Below are 21,464 nucleotides of genomic sequence, written 5' to 3'. Positions count from 1 at the left end.
TCCTTACCCCAAGTGAAGGAGTTCAAGTATCTCGGGGTCTTGTTCTCGAGTGAGGAACAATGGAGCGTGAGATGGGCCGGAGAATCGGAGCAGCGGGAGCGGTACTGCAGTCGCTTTACCACCGTTGTGACGAAAAGGGAGCTGAGCCAGAAGGCAAAGCTCTCGGTCTTCCGGCCATTTTCGTTCCTACCCTCACCTATGGTCATGAAGGATGGGTCATGACCGAAAGAACGAGATCGCGGATACAGCGGCCGAGATGGGTTTTCTCCGCAGGGTGGCTGGTGTCTCCCTTAGGGATAAGGTGAGAAGTTCGGTCATCAGGGAGGGACTCGGAGTTGAGCCGCTCCTCCTTCGCGTCGAAAGGAGCCAGTTGAGGTGGTTCGGGCACCTAGTTGGATGCCACCTGGGCGCCTCCCTAGGGAGGTGTTCCAGGCACGTCCAGCTGGGAAGAGACCAAGGGGTAGACCTAGGACCAGGTGGAGGGATTATATCTCTTCGCTGGCCTGGGAGCGCTTGGGATCCCCAGTCAGAGCTGGTTGATGTCGCCAGGGAAAAGAAAGTTTGGGGCTCTCTGCTGGAACTGCTACCCCCGCGACCCGACCACGGATAAGCGGGAGAAATGGATGGATGGTGGATGTATTGTAGAGAAGAGGCTTTTAGTGACAATCATGTATTGCCTTACAATTATATGTAAAAAAGTTAAAAAAAATTAAAAAAAGTCTAAATATGATATTTGGCCTCAAATCATCTGAGGCCTGGCACCCCCCCTGCGATCTATGGGGGGCGTGCCCCCCAGGTTGGGAACCACTGCTCCTGGGGGTAAGTATATAAGCATAACTGAGATAAGGTTTGTGAGATTTCCAATGAATCTTTAATGTGCAAAGATGTTTCATTTCCCTCCAGTGACGACTCCTCTGCACTCAAGTTCAAGTGAAGTGCACATACAATACGTCTTTATTTATTTCCCGTATCATATTGACACAACACGTTTTTATCATTTTTTTCTCCACCTACTGCAGCAGCACAGCTGTAAAAGATTCTCGCTGTCTTCCTCTGTTAGGAGAACCTGTTTGTAAAATGGACAAAGATACTCTTCTATCCTGAGGGATGTTGCTAATTTTGGAGCGTTGCAGGCAAAAGAAAACAAGCCGTCTCCTACATGAAAGGCTTCATGAATATTTATAAGTGATGATCACAGTGGACTATTATAATCATTACACCTCTCTTCATGAGAGAATGTAGACGCCTGCACACTTGCAGAGCCTCCAAATGAGAGATGTCTTAACCTCAGCCTTGATGCTGCTGCTTCATTCTATTTAGGTAAATAAGCAGAAAAAGGATTATTTTTCAGATCCATGAATAACTGTGAAGATGCTGCCATTTCTGCAGCATATTTCTCATCAATCTGTGTGACGTTTGCTATGAACATTTGGAGAAATGCTATGAGAGCAGTGTGCCGAACATTTTTCGAGCCTCTGTAAAATGGTTTGAATTCATAGTGACGGGAATTGATTACATTTTATTTTAACATTGCTATTATTGAATCTGCCTTATTTGTGGACTTCCCTTATTGACTCTTCTCCGATCTTCCATTTCCTGAATGGGGAAAAGGTGGGCCCTACAAAGGGCTATTGAGCGTCAGTGCAGCTGAGTCAAAACACATTTGAATGTTTTTAAAAATCTACTGTTTAACAATGAAATTACAGACATTATAAAACTAACACATGAAGCAAGTTATAGACTGTTTCTACCTCTCTGCAATTACTCCTTGTCAAGTTTCAGTTTTACGCCATGGCGTCTTGAGTTTTTGCGATAAGTGTGAGAAAATCATGCTGGTAATGATAAAACGAATTGACAACATCCAAGGCATAATTTCTCAATGTCATTTGGAATGGAAGGATTTTAAGTGTACCTCTATTTTTCCCTATATTACAGACCGAGTTTGAACACTAAGAAGAGTATAATGTTAGCTTTGATAAAGCCTTTTCTTTGCTTAGATAAACATTGTGATTGTAATGAGTGTCCTGCTTTGCCATTTAAGATGTTTTAAATCGGCCTTGGCCCCTCAGTTCTGTTATTAATAGTTTTTTTGACGCACTCTGAAAGAGAGCAGAAGGGTAATATCTGTGTCTTCACTTTTCTGCTGTAGTTTCTACAGCACACGAACATCCCATACCCCTCAATTTAAAACACTGTCGTTGATTTTGTGTGGGCCTTTCCTGACATCTAGTGGACAAGAGGTGAATGTGTCATTACTTTGAAATTTCTCTTTGGAGAGTGTTGTGCATTGAGGTGTTTTTATACACCAGTGTGATTCATTAAAACACCTGCTCTGGCTTTCACATGTCGCTCTTTCTGCCCACTTTAATCTCTAGTTTCCAAATAGAAGTTTGCCTACAAAAACAAAAAGAACAAAATCTGACCACAAGCGATCGCTGGTATGTCATGTTCCTTAAGGACAGAAATATATTTGCAACAGTTAAGTCAATATTATCACTGTGTAATAATTTACAAACTCTTCACTGTGCTGGGAGATTCTGACTCCTGAAATACACTTCCAAAATGTTTCCTAATTCCAGCTTGTTTGTTTAAGAAAGATCGCAGTATTTTCTGAAGGAGAAGCCTCCTTCTCAGACATTCTTTTAACAATAAATACTTCAGGTCTTACAACTTGTCTTAGATAATTATCCAGTGTATTACCTATTTGTTTCTGTTCAAGCATTAGGTTCAAGAAAATCACACCAAAGGGTCCTCAGCAGATGGAGTTGCTCGGTTGTCATGGAGCTGTAGATGTTTAAATAAAACAAACACTTGTTGTCCTTCGTGAATGTAAAGCTCCAAACCAGCTATTGAATGGACCATGTGGTGAGAATTGCATATGTTTCCAAGTTCACAGATTAACTCGTTTTTTATATATTACACTGTATATTAATTATTTGTTTCTTTTTTACCAATGCCTAAATTACTGACTGGGTTCTGATTCAGCTCCACACAGGAAGAACACAGCTCAGGAAACACCAACAAACAAAGTCAAATGGACAGTGAGTATATATTATGCAAAATATTCACTAGACTTACTGACGTTTAAGGTGATCCACATATGAACTTGTATTGTTTATTTAAAGTATAGGGACATTATGTATAGGGACAAAACCATAGAGGACAAAACACCTCCGGACCTCGTCCAGTTCAATCTGGTTACCATGAACTTTGGATGTGGTGACGTTGGAATTGTGCAAAAAGTCAAACCCACACATCAAGTCATCCAACAACGCGTTACTGATCAAGAGCCAAAAGCCTTTTCTCTCATTCTTAAATACAATATTTCTGCTTTTCTTCAGGAGTTTGAATATTATGTTGAATGTACATACATTAACATTAAAATGTATTGCTACATTTATATTCTGTTGAACTTATTGTCACCATAGCTGGTCAATTTGCTGATCTTTTTTTAATACATTTTTTTAAGAATGTATGTTGTGCACCCATTGAATAGCAATATTAGGGGAATGTTAATGTTAAGATATCATTAATGCACACTTCATGAATAGGTGTAATCAATTCAAGATAGTTTGATGAATATGACTTAATGAGCCAAACTTAAAGAAAATATAAATAATTTTAGGATAAGAATATAAACATTTTCTGCCATGACTCCTGGGTGGTCAACAGTTCAACACGGCGGCTTTAAACTATCACAGGTCACAGTGTAGTTTGGTCATTTGTTCCACACCAAATAAAAAAGAAATTAATTCTTGCATCATAAACTTTCTCGATATCTTGTGGTTGGCTCCCCAAAATCGAACCACACTAATGTTGATTGGAAGCAAACCAAGACCCTCCTTTTTTAGGCGGTCTCTGTTCAGTTGTTTGAGCTGTTGTGTCTGTGAATTGATAAAAACGTGGCAGGAATACAACAGTGACACAACAAAGCCAAACTCAGCAAGCGTCCCCAGGTTAAGGAACACACTCACAAAGTAAACATGTGCACTTCAGATATAAAAATAATCTGTCTCTATAGCTACACCACCTACTCAACTGCAGAGAAAGGTCTGCCAGCCTCAATGTGTAGGTATGATGAACCCTATACACTTCACTAACTAAGAGATCTAATTATTTCTCACTAATTCTCTATCACACTGCCAGACTCCTAAATCGTTCAGCATCCTGCAGAGCATAGGAATTGATTAAAAACCTTTTTTCAATTTCAGGGATTTATAAGTTGTAAATGTGTCTGTTATTAAAGGTACATTTAATGTTTTTATAAATATAGGTTATTAGCCATTGAGAAACAACTATTGAGTTGCCAGGTAAATTGAAAAATACTTGTTTTTTGTAATCAATCAATGACTTATATAAACGTGTATGATTGACGTGCTCACTTTTCATGATGGCTACTAGAAAGTTAGACAATACGCATTACTTTTTTTAACATGTTTAAGAGAGTTTAAGGTTTATTAACTTTATTATAACTCAATGGTCTTAGCCAGGGGCCGGTCCTTAGCATTGGCGTTATAGATATTCGCCTAGGGCGCCAGATCTGGGGAGGCGCTGCGCTGGCAGCTCTGGGAGGGGGGAAAAACGTTTTTTGACCGTTGGTGCTCATCCTATTTTCGGCCTTGATGTAACAACATTCATATTAAGTAAAGGTAACACACTTTTCATTTTCCCTGTACGATGGGTGCTGTTAAGTGATGAAAGGGGGGATGTTTGGCTTATCTGGCGCCCGCAGCTCACAGCCAAAGTGCGAAGTGAGGCGTGGGGAGTGAGGTACCCGGCTGTTGTTAACACTGGTGCTACGGAGTATAAGAAGATGTTTTTACAACAAAGGTGGAGGGGAGCTCTCTCCTGACAGCATAGAGAGGCTGATTACTACAGCTCAGTGAGGTAAAGGACTCTTGAGTGTTTAGATAGTTAACTTAGTCTAAGTTATCTCAGTGAGTCTCCAAACGTTTTGATCACAATGTATGTAAACACATATTTCCAAGGCACTCCTTTATAATTATTGGGATAAACAGGTTTGAAATAATTTCAATGTATACTATAGGGGTTACGACCCGCCCTCTACTTAATGGTAGAGACTCGTTGGGAGACCCGCAACATAGAAAACACAGCAAACACGCAGGCATTAACAGTGTTCATTTATTGATACATCCGTACTTACATGGCCAACTGGCAAATAACATGCACTGGAGGACAGGAAATAAACAAAAGGACAAAGGGGGCCTGGGCCAGCCACACCACGGGCCGTAGACTCAGAGCTTCCTCCGCTACCCAGAAACCTAACAAATCCCTGCGGGAGAAAAACAAAGCCGCGAAAACCTAGAGACACACCTGGTCCGCCCCTGGCTCCGCCTCCCCCAGGTGTCCTAATTACGTTCAGCTGGGGACTTGAAAAGCAGAAGCTGGAGGAGAAGAGTGCTCTTCCCCAATCTTAACGCCGGGTGAGGTTGTCCGTGGTCTTCCTCCTTCTTCTGCTTCAGGATCTGTAGATTCCGAGTGTTTTGTGTCTAATGTACTCTGGAGGAACAGGTACAGCAGGGAGACAGAGAGACAAACAGGAGAGGAGCACGTAACAAGGACCGTAAACCAAAAATAGCGTTTAAAACTGGAGAAATAAAAATGTGCATTACTAAATAAATGTTAAGCTAAAATAAAATATGAATGAACAACACAAATAAAATAAGTTACATTTATTGTTATTTGCTATGTTGGTTATTGGCTATGTTCACATACTTATTTGATTATTAAAATGTAAACCGATCTTTTTCATGGGTGTTTAGAGTTGTAGTCCCCTAGTCTCTAGTTAATGTGTGCTCAAAGTGCACCAGATTGAAGCATTTTAATTAAAAATGTTCAAACATTTCTTCCCGGGGGGGCATACCCCCGGGCCCCCCCTAGTAGGATGTGATGTCCACCCTCCAATTCAAACATTTTCATACAATACTGAATACATTTGAAGCCTTTTTGATGTATTACCTATGTCAATACGTTTCTGTTTTTGTAGTGTATTTGTCTTTTGTAGAGATTTACATGTATTCTTTATATATTTCTATAGGGCGCGGAGGCGCCAGCAAAAATCCTGGTTTTAGCAGGTTTAGTGGTCAACTGATGACGGATTTTTCACAACATGGCAACCCAAATGTACCTTTAAAGAAAAAGGGCGTAGCCTAACACTTTCACTCCTATAATGCTTTTCACTATCACCTCATTTGGTGTAACACTCATTTCAACAAACATGAATGTTTTATCAAAACTAAACTAAACGATGCAACTGTCGCCTCCTATGTCGCGAGGACATCAGGAAGTTGTTTTGCATCTCCATTTAAACTACAGTGTTGCGGGGTGGCTGCTCAGCAACTCTCTCTACCTTAGCAGCGCGAGGGCTTTCAGCTGAGGCAAGCGGCGGATGCCACTGACGGTTCCTGCTTGTCAGCTAAAACGGCGGCGCAGTGATCCCGGAGCGGTCCCGTACACACACCACCTCAAAATCCAACCGGAACCTCCATCGCGAGTGAACATCACTGACTTTTCTGTGGCTGACAAAACTCTTCGATGTGTTTTGGGGGTTAGACGCACACGCTGTCAGAGGAATAACCTCATATCCTTCCCCTAAGCGTAATTACGTTGGGCGCGTCCTAAATGGTCCACCTGGCGAGCGGTTATTTAAAGAGCACCCACACGCGCTGAAACCCTCAGTCAAAGAGTGGTTACACACTGTAGTAACCCTATTGTAATAACTGGTTATTGCAAGACTACATTGGAAGAAAAGAAACATTTCGCAAGAAGTTGAAATCAACCAAAGATCAACATGATGGGTACGAGGCGAGCTGTAAATATGTTTTATTTTTACTCATGTATACACTTAATTGTATGTGTATTTAAGCCTGATGCAGCTTTTGGCTGTGTTGGAGCTGCCTCATGTTGTTTTTTGCTAATTGTTCACTCAGCTAGTGAAAGTAATCCTGCTGGAATGTGTCAGTGCTTTGAGCGAGGTTTTCAGAAGTCAAATCAGCCCTACAGCTTTTGTCTGATCAAATGTTAATAGTACATTACATGACATGTTACTTGTTAGACACTTTTATCCAAAGCGACTGACATACTCAATACTGTGGGCAATCCCCACAGGAGCAATTTGGGGTGAAGTGTCTTGCCCAGGGACACAACGACATGCTGACATGCTGTTCCGAACACCTACACACAACCCACTGCATCACACGCCTAGTACTCTAATTAGTAGGGTGTAACCAGGTAGTAGACTGTGAATGCATTTACTTTACCTGAGTTCTCATTTTCTCCCTGGAGGATTGGAGGTTAGTGCAATACTGTGCTTGTTGGCAGCTTCAAAACACAGGATTTAAGGGATGTCTGGTACAACAAAAGATCAGGGAAGTAAAATAAGAAGAACTTGATATTTTAAAGTTTGTTTATAAGTGTTTCTACACTTTTTGTTGCTGCTGCTATACATACTAAAGCTATAGTTCATGCTATGTTCTATTAACTTATATTGCAACATTTGGGTAATTGCATTATTGTATGTGCTGGTACATCTTTAAAAAATGTAATGGCTTTCTTGGCTTTCTGCAAAGTTGCTAGATAACCTGGATCAGGATATTTTGGGGAGGCTTTTCGTTTTTCTTCTGCCACATTTACTGCGATCATGTGTTGCATTAGTCCAACTTTTGACAAAGCAAATAAAAAAACTGGTGGAAATACATGTTCTACAGACAAAAACATGCAAAACTTCTGAATAAGTGCAGTGATATACAGCATAGCCATGTACGTGCCACATCAGGGTTTTTTTGTGTTTTTTTTAAGATTACTTGCTATAACTGGACGAGTGGTTAATCTGTCTTGAAAACATTTTAAAAGTCATCTATTAACGTACATCTCTTTAAAATATCACATTCAAATGGTTGGACTCTGTTCTTTCTGCTTTTGTTGCACATTTGATGTGTTATATAATTGAGTTAAACATATTGATTATGTGTTTTTCTATGCAATAGATTCACAGGTAGGGTTTTTTGACCTCTGCCACATATTCCAGAGTTGGTGTTGTAGACTTGTTATCTTTTTTTTGACCAAGCCTCCTGTAATAACAAATATTGTGTAAGTCGCTCTAGCACCTACTGTAAATCTGCTCACCTGTGTGCTTCTCAGCTCGTAACAACATGACAGCGTTTTGGGAAGAGCACTCGAAGGATGGCACAGTGGAGGAGATGATGCTGGACTCTCGTGCCAAGGAGCTGACTCAGCATGAGCTGCCCGAGATCCTGTCGCTGCTGCCCTGCCTGACCGGATCCAGAGTGCTGGAGCTGGGAGCTGGCATCGGGTGAGAACACAGCTGCATTACGGCTGTTAGTAGAAGTGGATGTGCGTGAGCGGGGATTTCAGGATCTATATGTAATTTATGCCTGTCAACAAAGGTTATGCTCAAATTCATGTGACTAGATTTATGTTGTGTTAACTTAAAGGTCACCTATTATGCAAAATCCACTTTTTCCTGTTTTTTATACACAAACATGTGTCCCCTCTGTGTAAAGAGATTCTGAAATGTTTCCGGAAAAAATATTTACTCCCTTTTTGTCCTGATCCATTTATATAAAAACCTGTCAGATTTTGGCCACTTTATGATGTCATAACGAGTGTTTGTCTTGTGTAACCATTAGCCAATAACCAACCAAGGTAACCCCCCCCCACACCTTATCACCTGAATCTCCACCTAGAGCACCATTGTGTCTTTTTTAACCAAATAGCTTGCAGAGCCGCGTGGGGAGTGGCTCCTTATTTTCATCTAAAGTAACAGACAGAGAATCAGCACTTTTGAAACATAGAGAACATAAAAGAAACATAACAGAGGGGTTTATGGGATGCTACAATGTATGATCTGTTTGGTATTTCAAGGCCAAATACTTCAGAGACATGTTTTGTATATATCTGAGGCCTATAATAAAGTAATGGAAAACAGTATAATAGGGGACCTTTAAATTGTGGTTGTGCATTTAAGATGAGCTATAAAGAGATTTATACTGGTGTGTCTCTACAGTCGCTACACAAGCCCCCTGCTGACCCTGGCTGGCCATGTGACGGCTGTGGACTTCATGGAAAGCTTTGTGGAGAGGAACAGGCAGGACAATGGTCACCATAGTAACGCTACCTTCCTGCAAGCTGACGTCACAAAGCTGGATATGCCCAAAAACAGGTTTGTGTTAAGATATCTATAGATACGCATAGATAGAGATATACATTTTGTATATTCAACGTTAAACCATGCAGTGCTCTAGAGTTGGCAAAATAAAGCACCTTCTTTTTTTTCTTCGCAAGTTTAAATCAATGGAAAAAAAGTATCTTTGGGATTAATGGCATCACGTGACGGACACGCATGTCGCGCCATGTTGACATTTGTGATTTTTACTGAGTATCTCTACAAATGTTGAAAGAAAATGAGTACAGACATCTATGACTCCCCTCAGTAGGAATTATACAAGTTTGGGTGATCCCCTTAGTTGTCATTTAGCGCCATCTACCTTCTTATGGCTGCAAGATTATACATACTGTAGGATATTCTTGAACTCTGCACTGAAGCTTTTTTAACATAATTTAATCTATCAATTTATTGTTCTCCTTAGCATTGACTTCATCTTCTCCAACTGGCTGCTGATGTACCTGACTGACGAGGAGCTTCAGTCCTTCGCAGAGAAGATGATGGGCTGGCTGCGGCCTGGTGGCTTGCTCTTCTTCAGAGAATCCTGCAACCACCGGTCAGGTACTGAGCCAACATTACAACAACCACATCTCTCTTTCATTAAGAACTTATTAAATAGCAACTCAAGGCCCTGAGTTAAAGTGACTTAACAACAGCTGAGGGGCACATACTGTACAGTACATGTCTGTAGCTGCTATCTTTGTTTTGCCTTTACTTGTGTTTTTCAATTTATTTTAAAACTACTTAATATGCAGTGATACTATATTAATGAGGCCACAACAGTATGTTTACAACAGGTTCTCAAATGAATCAGCAAATCCCAAACAAGAACCTGAACTGAATTATTTCTGAAGAAACTGAATCTCAATCAAGAAATTGCAATACAGAAATATAAATCTTTATTTGATTATGAATGTTCAGCCACAGCAGTCAATATATAATAAATATAATAAGGAATCTGTTTTAACTTGATACTTTCTACCAAGGTGACTTCAAGAGGGACTTCAACCCCACCTGCTACCGCACTGAAGCACAATACAACCACCTCGTGACATCGATGGAAATGGATGTCCAAGAGGGCGGCCAAAAGTTTGGTTTCGACATTGTGTTGAAAAAGAAAGTTCAGACCTATGTTCAGGTAGAGTCATTTAGGGTTATCTATAACTTAAGGTATAAAGTAGGACATAACAGCGAGTGATGTAGGTGTGAGGATTTGTAGTTAACCATCTTCATCCTGCTTTTTACTTCCTGCCTCTATCTGCATCCTTTTCTGTCCTCGTCCTCCACTTTTCCAGATTAAAAACAATCAAAATCAGATCTGCTGGCTTCTGGAGAAGGTTCCCCGCTCCCCAGGCACCCAGAACGGATTCAACACCTTCCAGCAGTTCCTGGACAACCAGCAGTACTCCAACCGCAACATCCTGCGCTACGAAAAGATGTTCGGGGCAGGATACGTCAGCACAGGCGGGCCCAGCACCACCAAGGTAGGACAAGTCAGGAAATTAAAACCAAAATCTGAAATCTTATGCACGTTGTTACAGTAAAAGTGCAGATAAAAAGACAAATAGAATTGAGTACAGCTCGCATTGTAAATAGGTAGCAGCATTATGAAGTATGTGAAAATATGAGGTGACTGAAGTAGCATCCAGTTATAACAATACTAAACTGTACAAAAGTTTAATTTGCACATGAGCATTGGTGTTGTACAACAGTTTTTATAGTTATAGGGGAAAAGAGACATGGGCTGGAACGAATAAATTGGTACTTTTTTATAGAAAGAAAGGAGAAAGTTAACTTAAAAGCCCAGCAAATAAATTAATATTGTGATTGAAGATGATAATGTTAGACATGTTAGACATTAGCATTTAGCTCAAAGCACTGCTATTCTTAAGTGCAACCTCACATCATTTAAAAAGACTTCTGTAAACTCTTTGCTGTCAAACCGATGCTACAAATGACCTTCAGCAGACACAAAACCAGCATCTATCACAGCAGCTTTATCAGCAGATACTCCTACTTCCCTTCCTGCTATAAATGCTAACCCTGATCTCTTAAGGTTTTGATTAAGTAAACAATGGTTCTGTTGTGTTGACAGGAGTTTGTGGACCTGCTGAACCTGAAGCCCGGACAGAAGGTTCTAGATGTTGGCTGTGGCATTGGTGGAGGAGACTTCTACATGGCTAAGGTAAGAGCCGAGGGATATGGCATAGTAAGTGTGACAGTAATAATTATAGTAGAGGGATTGTAAATTGATTCTAGTGATTGAAAAGACTATAATGATGTCAATGATGTTTATTTTAGAACTTTGGAGTGGAAGTGCTTGGCTTGGACCTTTCAGACAACATGGTGGACACCGCCATAGAGAGGGCCGTCACTGAGAAGCTGCCTTCAGTGCGTCTAACTGTTCCGTTATCCTATTGTTTTAAATATCACAGATAATATTCATCTTGTGAGTTTGCTGTTTTATCAGTAATTGCATGCGCTCCTCCACAGGTCCAGTTTGAGGTGGCTGATGCCACCAAGAGGTCGTTCCCAGATGCTTCCTTTGATGTGATCTACAGCAGGGACACAATCCTGCACATAGACGACAAACTAACCCTCTTCAAACGCTTCCATGTGAGCATTTTCTCATATTTACAGGACAGCATTTAATTGATTTCAAAACCTATGAGGAAGTCGGGCAAAGCTTGAAACACATGAAGCAACATTTTTGTGATAAACCGAGTGCCTTTAACGCGACTTCTTGATCAATCTGTGCTGCCTTTCTTTTTAATGATCAGTCTACTTTGTGCACAGTCATGGTTAAAGCCGGGTGGAAAGTTGCTAATCAGCGATTACTGCTGTGGGGAGAAGTCCTGGACCCCAGCGTTCCAGGCCTACGTCAAACAGAGAGGCTATGTCCTACACACACCTTCACAGTATGGCAAGGTAAATATACAGTAGAGCATAATTATTTAATTCCTTGAAAAAGATAAACACTGCCCTATTGTTGGGTTGCAAGAATTATGAATACAGAAATGTTAGGCAGACTATACAATAGGGATGTAACGATACCAAAAACTCACGGTACGATAATATCGCGATAACAAGTCCACGGTACGGTATTTATCGCGATATTGAATAATAAAGAAAAAAATAATAATTCAATTTTTATTTTATTTTATTCGGAAAATGTTTCTTTATTACATAATAAATCTGATTTGTACAGCATTTTAGTAGGATAGCAGTATTTTAAAGTGTCAAAAACAAAGTGACAGTAACAGACTGGAACAAGAAAACCAGTGTTTTTGTACAGTACTACCAAACAAAGTAGGCATTTTCTTTGTGCCACTGCATCTCACAAATAAACAAGGACATTTAATAATCAGACCCTGCAATAAAATAAATCAAGTTTCACTTTAGTTTTTCAAGTAACTCAACTCAAACTCACTAGTCACTCACTCAGCATCATCAGCAGTGTTGGGAAAGTTCACTTTCTACATGAACTAGTTCAGTTCACAGTTCACACATTTTAAAATGAACTAGTTCAGTTCATAGTTCATAATTCAAAATGTTGAACTAAAGTTCATGGTTTCAAAAATGAACTAATTTATAGTTTATAGTTATTTTTGCAATACGTTGCTGCGAGCTATTATTTGTCAAAATGATTGCCATAACCCATATAGAACCACAGACAGCAATCAGAATACTGGCATTTCCATAACGCTTTGCTGCCGCCCATTCAGTCCACACTAGTAGCAGCTGCAGCTTTCATCTCTACAGTATATCAGGGTTGCCAACTTTGGGTACCTGGCTGGAGTGAGATTTTGATATCATGGGTTTAATTACATATGCGCACGAAATGACTGCTATCGTGTCAGCAGCGGGACCTTAGCATATATATATATTAGGGCTGTCATGTTAACGCGTTAATAACGCGTTAACGCAAAAAAAAATTAACGCCACTAATTATTTTAACGTGATTAACGCATGTGTATTTGTTTTCCTCGACCGCCCCGTAGTTTCAGCGCATCGAGTTTAAAATACGCGCATCGAGTTTAAAATACCATCTACAAGCTGATGCTGACAGCCCCGCTCCTGCCGCCCGCTTATGGCAGACCACACTTCCACGCTCACCGGCAGGCACCGACTGGCTGTTGGGAGGACCGGCGGGAGGGCGTGTGTAAGTGTGGCCCGAGCGAGCGAGAGAGAGACCTTACGTGCATTGTTGTTGTTAGCATCTGGTGCTAGCTAGCTGCGCTAACGGATATGGAGCTGTTTAAATGAAAACAGAGGAGCGACATTTCGCCACAACTGCGCCGAGCACTTGACTTTATGCAGGAAGCCAGACAGTGGGACATTGTACGAAAAGTCAGCACCAGCCAGCTCCCGTTAGAGCATAGCCTTGAGTTGCACATAGTTCCAACGATCCATCACACACACACACACACACACACACACACACACACACACACACACACACACACACACACACACACACACACACACACACACACACACACACACACACACACACACACACATACACACACACACACACACACACACACACACACACACATTGTATTATTGTATGAGAGAGGTTCCTGGTTGAATTGAGGCGAATATTTGTAATGTTCAGAGGTTGTTGTGTTTAATATTCATGAGAATATTTGTCATTGTTCAAATGATAATAAACATTAGCATAAAGCATATTTGTTCACTCATATGTTGATAAGAGTATTAAAAACTTGAAAAATATTCCTCTAAGGTACATTTAGAACAGATAAAAAATGTGCGATTAATTTGCGATTAATCGCGATTAACTATGGACAATCATGCGATTAATCGCGATTACATATTTTAATCGACTGACAGCCCTAATATAAACATGTGCCGACATAACTCTGTACTAACACAACACGAGGTAGGATCCAGGCTGAGGTATGAAACTAAGGTTACAGGCAAACGTTAGATTTTTTCCGTCTGAGTCAGTACTGACTTTAACGTAAAACTCTTTTAAATGCTCATACGCCGACGCCGTAGAGTCTGACTCTGAGCGAGTGCTGCTGCAGCTGCTCTCGGCTTCGTCCATACTAATTCATTCATTCATTCATTCATTCAATGCTCGCCGGTTCCGCGGTTCCACATTGTTTGTTGTGAGGAGTCTGATGACGTATATTTTAGTGCGACAGCCAGGGGTGACAGGCGCGTACGAGTCACAGGCAGCTTGCTGTTGCCGGATTGGGTGGTTTTCCGCATTATTTTGAAGCCTGTTTACGGTGTGTTTTAACCATAGACTGTATATATAAATGGACGTAGTGTCCGTGACGTCACCCATAGGATTCTGCAGAGTTGCCGTGAAGCCCTTAGTAGGCGGAGTCGGCCACTAACGGCTTGACAGCAACGTCAGAGTCTAATCCCGCCTGCTCCAAATAAGGGCAAAGAGGCGGAGCCGAGGCGGGACCTGCTGCCTCCGAACTGGAAGTAAACAGAGCTAGCTCAGGCTAAGAAGCTAAGCTAACATGAAATACATGCATACCAAGTTACTGCTAACAGTGTAGTTCCCCTATATAAACGTTACATTCATAATCAAATGAGACAATCTGCAAGAGAATTAGCTATATTTTATTATTCTTAATGCTTGTCATTCACACGTTGAGAAAAGACGGACTCCACCGCCCGGACCTAACGGAGCCGCAGTGGGCTAGCTCCGGGACGCCGGCTGGAGCTAGCCCCCTGTGGCTCCGTTAGCTCCGGCGGCCACCACTGGGATAATTGGGTCCCCTATTAACATTTGCTCCCGTTTAGCATTATGGGCGTCATAGCCATAGACTATAAAAGTCTTACCCAAGGCTGAATCATAAACTAAAATGTATATGTATGCATAAAGGGTTACGTCCTTAGCTGGCTAATAAGTAACAAGCTAAGCTACCAAGCACACAAACACCTGCGAACGGGGTTAACATGTATAATATTATCATTTTAGACTTCTTGGAGTTCTGTTAGTACATTCAAGCGCACAGTACGACATTTTAATTGTCTGGTATTTGTAACAATATTCTCTAAAAGGCACAATCACCACGAACACGGCTAAAGCTAAAGGGTCAAGTACAGTGCTATGACTAACTAACGTTGTCGCCTCTATGGTTGTAGCCTAGCAGAGTGGACAAGTTGCTGTTAGCTGACAGTGAGGCATGTACGTGTCCATCAACGTGACCACGCCCTAATTTATGCAAAAACTTTAAGACCTAATATAAATAAAAGGGTTGTGTTAGAAAACAATTCACTCACAGATTCATAATCATGAAGGTGGAATCTAACTATATCGATAATAATATTTATTGCATCCATGGGTAGAAACATGTTTTTTTCTGCTGTAAAGTTGGGCATTTTAACATGGGGGTCTATGGAAATTGCTCCTTTCTGCAGCCAGTCCCTAGCGGCCCATGTATGAACTGCAGTGTGTGGCACTTCCGTATTGGCTTCCCGGCTGTTCCCCAGAGTTTGCCGCTTGGGTTTTAACTGGGGTTTCGGCTGAAAGGCATATGAAATCTGGCACACTTTTGAACGCCGTTATAATACAGTGCTGAGAATGAACGCACTTTTGAACGCCGTTATACAGCGCTGAGAATGAACGCGTTCTCAATTACGTTAATCTAGCGGAAATACAGTACGTTCAGTTCACGTTCGCCCAAAAATATGAACGCGTTCATGAACGATCGTTCATTGAACACTGATCACTGATCATCAGACAGGTTTTTAGGAATATGAGAATGTCCACATTTCCAGGTATTTATAAACTGGGATGTTTGGGCATTTACAATATCCGCTGCTCTGGAAAAAACTCTCTCGCTTGGTACTGATGTTGCTGGGACAGCAGTGGTCGCGTTAACCGAATATTTTATTTATCAATGATGGAAAAATCTGAAAGCAGTCTGTCATTTTGACAGATTAGAACAAACTCGGAACAGCACCAACGTTTCCCCGCAGCGAGGCTCTGGTGTTATGCCGTGTTATGCATGCCCTCCAAAAGGAAATGATATAGTTTCCAAACCGTACTTTGCCGTACAGATCAACACATGTCTGGGAGGTTTTGCTTTACGCTGTGCGCGCTCCCGCGAGGTGCATGCACACACGGCATAACACCGCCCCCCCCCCCTTGACAGTTCACGAGCGTGCTCTCTCGTGAACTGTTCAGACCCGACGGGTAATAAGGGATTATGACGGACATTTTACGATCCTGTTTGTCAAAATGATGGACAGCGAAAAAGTCTAACGCCACCTCAGTGGGACGGAGAGATAGGGTGAGTTGCCCTAATGTGGGACACGCCCTAATGTGGGACACCGAAGCTCAAATGGGTGTAGGTCGTCCGCAAACAAATGAGAGTCAATGAAACTACGGCTTAACACAAGCTGTGATGTCATGCAATCAAAATCACATGACTTCTCAAATGTCCAATCACAGATGAGGGTGGAAAAACCTTTAAACAGGAAGTACCATGTGTGAAGACCACCCAAAGGGCAATGACATAGTGTTTTGACAAATGTAATGTTAAGGTTTTAAATTTCGTATAAATAAAACAATCTTGCAAGTTTTTATCAGGATGTGTTTATGATATGTTTGTTCATCAGAACATATTATAATATGATGTAAATATACTCTATATTTTTTATTTCAATCAAATGTTCCATCGTCCCACTTTAGGAAACATGTTTCGCAAAGTGGGACAGTATGATTTGCCTAATGTGGGACAGGTCTAAAAGGGGCATGGATTGTGCAAGAGCAATGGTTATTTAGTCTTCTAATGCATTATTTTAGATATTTAAGGTGATGGGCAAATCATATTAAATAATTGGGGGTGGCTGCATCTCTGTTAAAATGGTATGACAAAGTCAGGGATAATGTTAGGGATAAATGTCTGAGTTTAAGAGATGGCAATTCATTTAAGCCCAAATATTCATAGTAATTTAATAAATCCTTCCAACACACATTGTAAAAAATAGCCTAAGTTAAGAAATCATTCCAATATATGCTATAGGTCAGTAAAAAAACAAAACACACAGTTTAAAAGGGGAGTGATTAGTCGAATATGCATAAATAAAAAAGAGAGAATGCAGACTAAGATAAAGATAGGAGAGAGGAGTTTATCAAATATGTGTTATTGGTTGTGAGCATATTCTAATGGTTTTTGGATTATTGAAATATATACAGTTCTGTTTCATATGAGTGTTGAGAGCTGTATCCATACATCTCTTAATTTTGCCCTCAAAGTGCACCAGATTGATGCATTTAACTTCAATTTAAAGAAAAACATCTTCTGTTGTAAAAACAATAACATTATAAATAGTAACATAGCTGAACATGGTATTGCACATTTAGCTTTGAGTGTTACTGACCTGAGATGTTTTTATTATGAATTAAGGTGACTGAGGTTTTTAACATAAACTTTTCAGTGTCCCCACATTTTGCACAGAACTGTCCCACATTAGGAAATGCAGATTGTCTGAGACAACTTGGCACTAAGAGTACTTATATGTCTACCATTTCTTTTATGAGTGTAATATCTGCATTTTCTCTTTTGGTTTGATTAGGACACATCCTGGGGATTTCAGAATGGTACTTGATGTTGATTTATTGTATCGGCTTCATATCGCAATATATTCCCGAAGTCTGAAATGCAAAACATTTCCCACATTAGGGCTATTCACCCTATGCTTTGGCCATGGGTGACAGCAGTGGGTCAAACTCTGCATTGTCTCTCCACATGCCCGGCGCCGTGGGAGGGCCAGGGAGGGCCAGGGAGGGCCAGGCCCTCCCATTTGACATTCTTGACCTCCCCCAATAAACACGATTTTTTTTGTTATAAATAAACTGTGAACTTTTATGCTACGATGTATGTGATGTCAGATAGTAACTAAAACAAAAAAAATCGCAGGCTACGTCAAATAAATGTATGTGTCTGTTGTGATTTGTGATTCGTACACATTTAGACCAATCACAGCGTCACACTCTGCTGCCTATTCTGGATTTGTTTATTGTGCATTCTGTAGACTCCAATTTCTGTTTGAATTACACAATGGACATCAGAAATTGGCTCAAAAGGTCTAAGGATTTATTAAAATGAAATAGCGATGAAAGAACTGCAGCCGATGGTGCTGCTGGCGACCCTGCACCTGCCGTTGCAGCAGCACGCCTTAATGTCACAAGCTTGACCTCGGCAAACCCCGGGGCTGAGTTAGCGATCCCAATCCATGACTCATCAAGGCGGCCGCCACCAACGCTGTCCTCCGAGGCACAGCTCCTTGTGCCCCTACCATCACCACCTGCGTTGCCACACCCTGTACCACACCCGCCAGCATCCTCCTCCTCCTCCTGCTCCGTGCCGGTGCCCTCCACTACAGACGCTACCTTGCAGCACATCAACAGGTACTATTGGGCCAGCAACCGCTCAAAGACCAACAGCCCCAGATGATCTTGGGGTTAATAAACCCAACCAGGTGAAACTGGATCGTTATCCAGGGAGAATGTTTTCAGGAAAGAAGCGCACTTTTGCCGCTGCATGGTACAACAACAGACCATGGCTTGAAGATTTGTTAAAAGCAGACGCAGCCTTTTGTTTCGCCTGTAGACAGTTTAAAGTAAATACATCTTCATCTGATGCGGCTTTTACTGTCAAAGGTTTTTGCGACTGGAAACACGCATTAGACTGATAAAGGACTGCTAAGACATGCCGCATCAAAAGAACACATTTCATGTGAGAGTTTGTGGAGAGAGAGACAGATACGCGAGGAAACAAATACGGAAATTAGTACTTTGGTGCAGATCAGCTGGCACGAGCCGTTATTACGTGTCAGCTGTCGTTGATATTATAGCTTTTTTAGCTGTCAACCAACTCCCTCTCAGAGTGCCACAATTCACTCCACAGTATGTCCGACTCAGGCAGTGGGCTCTTCCTGTCGCTGTTTGAATATACGCTGCAGTACAAAGATGCAGAGTTGGCCAAAAATAATGGAAAGCATTTTGTGTTTTTTTTTTTGTGTTCTGTTGTTTTATGTTCATGTTGTAACCTACTTGCTGCCATTTTGGAAAGGTCTCTCTTGAAAAAGAGATCGATGATCTCAATGGGACCACCTGGTTAAATAAAGGTTTAAAAAAAAAAAAAGTGTTTAAAAAAAAAAAAAGATTAATTACAAAAAAAAATAGCGGTACATTTTGTCAGTCTCACGACGGTATTGGGACATTTATTTACCGCGATATTCGGTATATCGTTACATCCCTAATATACAAGCATTGCATAAGCTCTGTCAATCAGATGGCACTGACAGGTACAGCTTTGACCTGTAAAAGGTGTTCGTCTGTCCTCACTATGCAGCAGAAAACTCTGCAACATAAGCAAAATGCACTTAAAGCTGTCAAAGTCGTTAATGTGTCCCTAAGGCCATGAAAGAACAAATTGTCTTTAGTGAAAGATTAACACAAAATCCAATGTTTTCATGTCTCGTTCTCCTAGATTCCAGTCATCTCTGTGCTGTTGGCTGTCTAAATTCATCAAATTCCTAGCTATTGAGCGAACAAGAATTTTCCTTTTACTGTTTAACGATGGCCTGTTCACATGAAACAAGTGTAGATCTTCAGCTATTGGTTGCATACTTCCAAAATAATTATGTCAGTTTTGCCAAGCCCCTAGACAAGCCTGTCATTAGGAAGATTTTTGCACAATAGTTGTTGTGCAAAAGGTAGTCAACTGCTTTTATGTACTCTGTGGATATGTTGCTAATGTATTACTAATGTCCATCCGCTATTTGTGCCGTGCCATTTATGCTTTCCCCTCTCTGTCTCTACTTGTTGTAGTTCATCCAGGAAGCTGGTTTCTGCAACGTTCGCTCTGAAGACCGAACAGCCCAGTTCATGCAGGTGATAAAGACAGAGCTGCAGAGAGCAGAGCTCATCAGAGATGAATTCATGCAGGTAAGCATGCACAACCTTTCAACCCAATGTCACCCACTGAACTGAAATTCCTCTCTTAATCCTTTGACTGCTCATCATACCTGTCTCTGTGGCCTGCAGGAATTTTCTGAAGAGGACTATTTGGCAATAGTAAAAGGATGGAGAGAAAAACTAGAGCGTTCCAACAGCGGAGACCAACGATGGGGACTCTTTTATGCAACAAAGGATTGAGTGATGGCGCTAAGAAATTATAAGATAATAAAAGAGGAATGTTTCTTTCCTTTAGGGCTGTCAGTCGATTAAAATATTTAATCGCGATTAATCGCATGATTGTCCATAGTTAATCGCGATTAATCGCAAATTAATCGCACATTTTGATCTGTTCTAAATGTACCTTAGAGGAATATTTTTCAAGTTTTTAATACTCTTATCAACATATGAGTGGACAAATATGCTTTATGCTAATGTTTATTATCATTTGAACAATGACAAATATTCTCATGAATATTAAACACAACAACCTCTGAAACATTACAAATATTCGCCTCAATTCAACCTGGAACCTCTCTCGTACAATAATACAATACAAAGTGTGTGTGTGTGTGTGTGTGTGTGGTGTGTGTGTGTGTGTGTGTGTGTGTGTGTGTGTGTGTGTGTGTGTGTGTGTGTGTGTGTGTGTGTGTGTGTGTGTGTGTGTGTGTGTGTGTGTGTGTGTGTGTGTGTGTGTGTGTGTGTGTGTGTGTGTGTGTGTGTGTGTGTGTGTGTGTGTGTGATGGATCGTTGGAGCTATGTGCAACTCAAGGCATATGCTCGAACGGGAGCTGCCTGGACGCTGCAATCATGTTGCGCACTATCCGTGCTGAGTGTGCTGACCTGCATAAAGTCAAGTGCTCGGCGCAGTTGTGGCGAAATGTCGCTCCTCTGTTTTCATTTAAACAGCTCCATATCCGTTAGCGCAGCTAGCTAGCACCAGATGCTAACAACAACAATGCACGTAAGGTCTCTCGCTCGCTCGCTCGGGCCACACACACACACACCCTCCCGGTCCTCCCAACAGCCAGTCGGTGCCTGCCGGTGAGCGTGGAAGTGTGGTCTGCCACAAGCGGGCGGCAGGAACGGGGCTGTCAGCATCAGCTTGTAGATGGTATTTTAAACTGGATGCGCTCTGAAACTACGGGGCGGCCGAGGAAAAAAAATACACATGCGTTAATCGCGTTAAAATAATTAGTGGCGTTAATTTTTTTTTTTTGCGTTAACGCGTTATTAACGCGTTAACTTGACAGCCCTACTTTCCTTATTTACTTTTTGACTATGATTTTGTCTTTTTTG

At 41.3% G+C, this 21,464-nt stretch overlaps 1 protein-coding gene across 5 annotated transcripts; it reads left to right on the top strand.

Annotated features, from left to right (window-relative positions):
- Positions 1–2,719: 2,719 nt before the first annotated feature.
- Positions 2,720–20,503, top strand: LOC117555809 (phosphoethanolamine N-methyltransferase 3-like). Of its 5 annotated transcripts, XM_034230785.1 has the most exons (13): positions 2,724–2,865; positions 2,986–3,041; positions 8,161–8,332; positions 9,047–9,202; positions 9,630–9,766; positions 10,192–10,343; positions 10,501–10,689; positions 11,301–11,390; positions 11,507–11,596; positions 11,699–11,821; positions 12,002–12,133; positions 20,040–20,156; positions 20,256–20,503. In XM_034230785.1, the coding sequence occupies exons 1-13, from the start codon at positions 2,861–2,863 to the stop codon at positions 20,364–20,366; spliced, it is 1,530 nt and encodes a 509-aa protein (XP_034086676.1). In that variant the 5' UTR covers positions 2,724–2,860; the 3' UTR covers positions 20,367–20,503. The 5 variants fall into 5 exon arrangements, with proteins under 5 accessions (XP_034086679.1, XP_034086680.1, XP_034086676.1 ...); XM_034230788.1 differs by lacking the exon at positions 12,002–12,133 and having other exon boundaries at positions 2,720–2,865; XM_034230789.1 differs by lacking the exons at positions 20,040–20,156; positions 20,256–20,503 and adding an exon at positions 17,780–17,975 and having other exon boundaries at positions 2,720–2,865.
- The last annotated feature ends 961 nt before the right edge of the window (positions 20,504–21,464 follow it).

This window comes from Gymnodraco acuticeps, unplaced genomic scaffold (assembly GCF_902827175.1).
Source record: "Gymnodraco acuticeps unplaced genomic scaffold, fGymAcu1.1, whole genome shotgun sequence".
Classification (NCBI taxonomy): Eukaryota; Metazoa; Chordata; class Actinopteri; order Perciformes; family Bathydraconidae; genus Gymnodraco; species Gymnodraco acuticeps.
The sequence above is the reverse complement of the archived record's forward strand: the minus strand, read 5'-3'. Positions and strand labels throughout refer to the sequence as shown.